General features: G+C 34.3%; 1 protein-coding gene across 4 annotated transcripts in view; it reads left to right on the top strand.

Annotated features, from left to right (window-relative positions):
• The window catches only part of LOC106462427 (COMM domain-containing protein 1-like), a 44,554-nt gene that overhangs the window by 18,918 nt on the left and 19,276 nt on the right, over positions 1 to 6,360 (top strand). For all 4 annotated transcript variants that reach the window (XR_002611251.1, XM_022389699.1, XM_022389698.1 and 1 more), the window contains exon 2: positions 2,342 to 2,635. Coding sequence is in view for 3 of the 4 variants with exons in the window: in XM_022389699.1 (XP_022245407.1) it covers positions 2,342 to 2,635 (294 nt within the window). In the remaining variant the exon portion in view is untranslated. The remainder of the gene's footprint in view (positions 1 to 2,341; positions 2,636 to 6,360) is intronic.

Raw genomic sequence — 6,360 nt, 5'->3', positions numbered from 1 at the left:
GAATTTCCCCTAGTGTGACCTATGTGACACATTTTCTTTTAGCATGTTACCTTCCCTATTTTATCCACCACCCCTCAAAAAAATAGGAAATTAAACGTAAATTACTCTTTAAAAATCATCATTGCTCAGACAAACCATAACTACTGAATAGAAAATCAGATTAGTATATAGATTAGTCTATATTCTTTGGTGCATTATTCAATTAAATAAAAATTATTAAGTGCATTACTATCATTCGTATAAAAAAATTAGGGTTAACACTCTTTGACAAATGACAGCAATAAAAAAAGAAGATTGGTTAATAATCTTTGATATTTCAGTCAGATACTCTCTACTCTTCTTTTTTTCAAGTTCATAAATTTTAACCTGTCCTCTTATGACAGCCTATCCATTCCATCCTAGTAGACCTCCTTAAACTCAATACTCCAATAAGGCCTAACCAATTGACCTATACAATGAAATGATAAATCTATAGATTAATGGTTCTGAAAATGTGGGTCACAACCCCATGTTTTGTTGTGGGGTCAAAAGAAGACCACTACAGATAGACTTAGTTTTGTTCTGGATTAAAAACCTTTGAAAACTGCCCTGTGAATGTGTTTGCTTGCAATGTTGTTTTAGGTGTTTAAGTTTTTGGAAAGTGCTGCTTTCAGTATTTCTGTAAATATAACCCCAAATCGTATGTGCCCTACATATAGCATCAGCAAACTTCTTGGATATCTTTGAGATTGATCAATCAAAAACCAAGATCCTTTCCTCCATAGCACACTTAAGAAGATTATTTCCATCAGAATGATACATATAATGTAAATTATGACAATACATATTCATAAACATGCATTTTGTTATTATTATAAGCCATTTGCCAGTTATTTGCTCAACTCATCAAATGATCTGAATTCTTTTATAAAGCAGAAAAATCCTTCTCACAACCAGCAATTCTCAAGACCATAATACCATCAACAAATTTAAGCAATTTATTGACTATTCTCTGATCTGTTTCTGTCTACTAGCTTTAAGCCGAGTGCTATTTGAAATTTATTTGATGATTTATTTATTGGGGGGGGGGGGCTTAAAAAGCCATAAAATGTAATGTATAAATATATAAATTCTAAACTCTTTTTGGAAATGGCCTTGCTGAACACTTCTGCATACTGAAGTATCATATTGCAGTTTTTTAGTGCTAGACCTGAATATGAACAACAATTAATACCAATACCGTAAAATTTGAAAAGTGTATTTTTTCTGAACTTTTTAATATTAAATTATATTTATGAAGTTGGTAATTATACACTTCCATGATAAAAACTGCTTGGACATGGACATTTGGCATAGTCTATAAAACATACTTTGTAGGAGTGGATAGAGAACATAAATAAAAGATTATCAGGTAGATAGATAGATTAGTATGTTGAAGTTGTTAGTAAAGTGTGAAATGTTTGAGTTTGCTGGAAATGCATAATAAATCTCAAAAATCATATTACCAAAAAAGAAATCACAGTGACTTTACTACATTCATTATTGTTACATGTTAACAGGTACCACCCACAATTCTTATCACACACTTTATGAATGTGGGTACTTTGAAAGAGCTGGAATATGCAAACTGTATGTCACCCTCAAGAATGCTCAGCACTATTTTATTTGGTGCAAAGTTTATGAATATTGAAAATTTCAAAGTTGGTTGAAAATCCTGTGCAGTAATTAGAGTCACTTCAAGAAGTTTTTAAAGAGTTGATTGAATATGGGTTCGGAGGTAGGTAATTAAAGAACTTAATGGTGCTTGTCTTGTGACAGATTGAAAGATGTTATGATGTAGGTTTAATTCTGTAAGTTAGGCATGAGAAATACTTGTGAAGTGTGTACCTGTCTGAATGGCCATGGATGTGAAGAAAACACAATCCCAGGACTGTAGCTGTATTTGGGTTAGCAGACCAATATGGTCTTCAAACAGAATATTGGTTCCTACCACAAAGCATATACAGTACTACTCATGCTAGTTTCAAAAATAAGGTAACTGTCTTGAAATGGCTTAACCAAAGCCTATATATATCTTTGGCAGGGTTTATTCTAAAGTTTAGTCTACTGCCTTTCAGTTATTAACTGCTCAAACAATTTAAAGTAAAGAGGAGACAAATTATATCAGACACCACTCAAAACCTCATTGAGAGCATGTCTTGCATAATAGTAGTAGTTATTCAGACCATTGTTTGTACTACACTGACTTAAAAACCATGATCACTATAACCATGAATCAGAACAGAATTGGCAGACCAGTGTATATATATGTGTGTATAGATATATAGATGTATAACTTATACATGTTATTGATTTTGTACAGAGAATAGCAGAATCAGACATGGACACTAATCAGTTGGAAGCATTTCTGACTTCACAGACCAAGCGAAAGGAGGGTGGATTAACTGATGACGAGGTCAAAGTATTTACCCGGTTTTGGAGGAATCACAGGTCTCGGATTCATGACATACTGATTCAAAGGTGTCAGTGGAATCCTTCTTTGAAGGCTGTTACTTGGCGAGTTGATCTAAAAAGCCAAACAAGGGATAATTCAGAAGTGAATTCACCAGTAGCTATTCTTGATATTCAGTTAAACAATCAACTGAATGATACCAGAGTAAGTGTATATTTATATTTCAGCTACAACATTTGAAAACTGCAGGTTGTTAGAGAGTAGAGTTAATCACAACAAAAACATTAGATATTTTGTGTTCAGATTTAACAAATGATCTAGATGTCATCTAGGTAAGAGGACAGTAGGATTTACAAAGCTTTGTTTGGTGATTTAATGAGAGACTGTACAATATAAAAAGATAGTGAAGTCTTATTTTTGGATACTTGAATAGTTAAATTTCCCATTCTCTGAAATTTTAGTACTCTTACTTACCTATTTTTTTTAACTACTTCTATTTCTAGTATATTTTCTTTGTACTCTTAAACAGGTGGAAGTAAATACTTAATTTAAAGGTAAATTATAACCTATTATAACACAAAAGAATGTTAGTTTATCATAATATATGTTTATTGTTTATGAAACGAAAATCCAATCCAGAATTCAAAACTTAAACATGTAGTATACATATATGTAATGACTAATTGTTTTTATACACCTTGAAAATGCTTCTAAAACATGAAAAAACTCTAAACTAGACACAAAATGACTCTAGAATGGAAAAACTAAAAAGGATAAAAAGTCAAAAAATATTTTCAACCTTCAGCCTTCTAAAACTTGGATTGTGGTTAGTATGAGTATTGAAGCATACTGATGTTGCACATCATACTCTTAAGATAATTATACCAAAATACAATCTGTATATTAATCTAGCATTCATGCACTGTTTTGAATGCTACTATTCCCTGAAAGTAAGTTTGACAATAGTTTTTTACCCAAATTCACCTTTCAAGAAACAAAAAATTTAAACAGATACATTAAACATGACTAGAATTAAATACTCCTTTTCATCAGTGTTTATATTGGCAATGCTTAATAAAGAAGTAGTGAACTGCCATCACAAAAAAGCAGACAATCAAAGCTTGAGAAGGTCAGATTTTTTGTGTGTGTGTACATGCATGTGATGGATTTTGAGAAATAATTTTAATTAATTTTCAGATTTTAAAATCATGTATGGTTGTATTTCAGACACAATATATTACTTCTGTTCCTAAATAATGATGAGAATAGAGGCTACAAGTTTAATTAATTTCTACACTGTTTAATAATGATGCTGATACTCTCATCTTAGTTGCATTTTATCCTGTATTCTTTGATTTACATGGTGGTTATACACCATTCCTAAATAGGTAAAAATTATTTTAGATGCAATTAATAAGCAAATTGTTTTTTGAAGTTTTAACTTAAGCAGCTAAGTTGCCTGCAATATAAAATGGATCTATCTTTATTCATTTCAGTAAATTTCAGATTAAAATATAATAGAGTAATCAGTTACATGAAGAAAATTTTTCTCTCTGACCAATGGGAAATTTATAATTTAAATTAAAATAATGTTCTAGGTTTCACATTGTAGTCTATCTTGCTGGGTGTGAGTTTAAACTAAGACAGTCATGTCTTCAGTATCATTGTGAGGAGGAGGGTTGCAGTGTCTTGAGACATGATTGTCTTTGTTATGAACAAGACACAGGTGTTCATGAAAGTGAAATGCCTTAATGTCATAAGCACTGCTTAAAGTGAGGTGGAATGCCATCCAACTTCTTCAGGGGGGCCTGAAATCATCTTGCCACCATTTAGTAGACTGTAAGCTTTTCAGAAGGGAAAGGTTCAATAGACAATGCAATAAATACATACAGTAGCAAGAAACTGGGGAAAGAAACTCTATTTTTCTCTTAAAAGAGTGAAGCAGGAATGAGACAAAGTAGTACATGGATGGAGTGAATAACACCTCTCACTACTATGGGCTCGGTTGGTTAGACTAAATTCTTAACCACGAGGTAACTATCAGAGTTTACGATGCAGTACATCACCTCCCTCACATAAATAGCTATTCTTGTTCAGCTGCCCTCTATATGCAGACACATTTTTTATGCACGCCACAAGCCTTTTATCTCCCCTCCATTGGAATTGGCTGATTCCATTGCATCTCTCATGCAAATCATCATATGACAAAACTCCACCAATAAGAGTGTGGCATATTCTCATGGTGCATGTGATACCCTTTATTCAGTTCTACCAAACTACCACTTCTCGTGTGGTAGTATTCGTGTTCAGACATTTTTTCTTTTGGTGCTCTTCTTGTGTATCTTAATTTTAATAGTTTAATTTCCAAAGTGGGATTTCTTCACTATTTTTTTTTCTTTACACTGAAGAAATCTTTTAATTTAACTTAATTCCTAGTCTTATTTTTTCTCTCACACTTGCATATTTGATATCAAACACTTTTCTTTGATTCACGTATTTCTACAATGAATTCTGAGAATCATGTTCCCACTTCGGGTGTCATACCTCAAGTACTATTTTCACATGCTGCAGGTGGGGGAGACCCGTTGTTGGACTTCTCTGCTATTATCCATCATAAGATTCATCGTTATACGGGTCAACATTTTTCTCCTGAATTTGTCCCACTAATCCTCCTGAACAAGCCAAACCTGTTCAGGCCAATGAAGATTTGATAGCCTTTTTACACCACCAGATTTTTCCCTGCTCCACCTGCAGAATCAGCTAGGTCTAATATAGCATTTTTAGACCTGATTTCTCAGGTATGTTATGTTTTATCCAATTCCCCATTTTTCTGTGGTTTCTTATTACCTCCATGTTGGCTCTTTATCATCTTCTGCTTTCACTTTATACACGTGTTTACACTGTATTTGGGATATTCTGGGTCACTACCTTGTCTTGGGTATGTTTGCTGCCTCTTTTTTTTTGAGATTTCTGTTTTTCTGCTTTGTTGATATGTTTTCAATCATGTATCTGAGATTTTGGAATCTCGTGTGTAATCTGTATATCAAAACTTGACCCTTTTCTCTTTATTTTGCAAGCTTGTTGCAGTTGGAGCCACGACATGCCCCTATTCCTTTCCCATCCTGGTCCTTATCTACTCATCCCTGTTCCCCTTCCAGGGGTTTCTTATCTTGTTGTTTTATTCAACTTTGATGGACGTGTCGCCAACAGTACCGGAAACTAACTAGATGGTTCTGGTCTAGTGGGAGCTTGAATATATTATATTGTTACCCTTTGGTGATCTTTCACTACAGTTCCATAGGTTCTTTGGGTTTTATCAGAAGGACTTGTCCTGCTAATTCTTTCTCCACCTCCTTTGACCCTCGTACCCTTTTTTTTCCCCATGACTTGTGATCCTGCCACTAGCCTGTGTCTGTTTTAAGAGGTACAAGTTTTTCTGTCTCTTGAGGCAGTTTCACCTGTTCATCAGAGACTGGTGACCTGTACTAGGTTTGTCCCAGCTCATTCTCATTTTGAGTCTGCTCTGTTTTACCTTGGAGTCGTTTCTCACCCTTAGGTGTGCTCTTTCTCCAGGTTTATTGATCACAAAGAGGAATGTCACAAATGATTATTTGCATATCCCAATATTTTGTCACTCACGACCCTCTCTTCAGTTTATTCTCCATTGGGTGGTATCTCTGTTTCTCGCACTGCCCTTTACACTTGTTTCAGCCCTGTATGTTTTGTCAGGCATCCAGAGCATTCTTTCGTCACTTGTATGCTCTCCAGATGTGCTTTCCTCTTTCTGTCATCGACTGGCCACTGTTTGCTTGTTCTGAACAGGAGTCCACCTGTTACCCTTATCAGCTGCTCCTGGAGGCATTCATAATGGGCTATTAATCAAATTGAAAAGTCCTTCCTGCAACCTATCCAATATCTTGTCCATTTGG

The sequence above is a fragment of the Limulus polyphemus genome, unplaced genomic scaffold, assembly GCF_000517525.1.
Source record: "Limulus polyphemus unplaced genomic scaffold, Limulus_polyphemus-2.1.2 Scaffold1163, whole genome shotgun sequence".
In the NCBI taxonomy this organism is placed as follows: domain Eukaryota; kingdom Metazoa; phylum Arthropoda; class Merostomata; order Xiphosura; family Limulidae; genus Limulus; species Limulus polyphemus.
The sequence above is the reverse complement of the archived record's forward strand: the minus strand, read 5'-3'. Positions and strand labels throughout refer to the sequence as shown.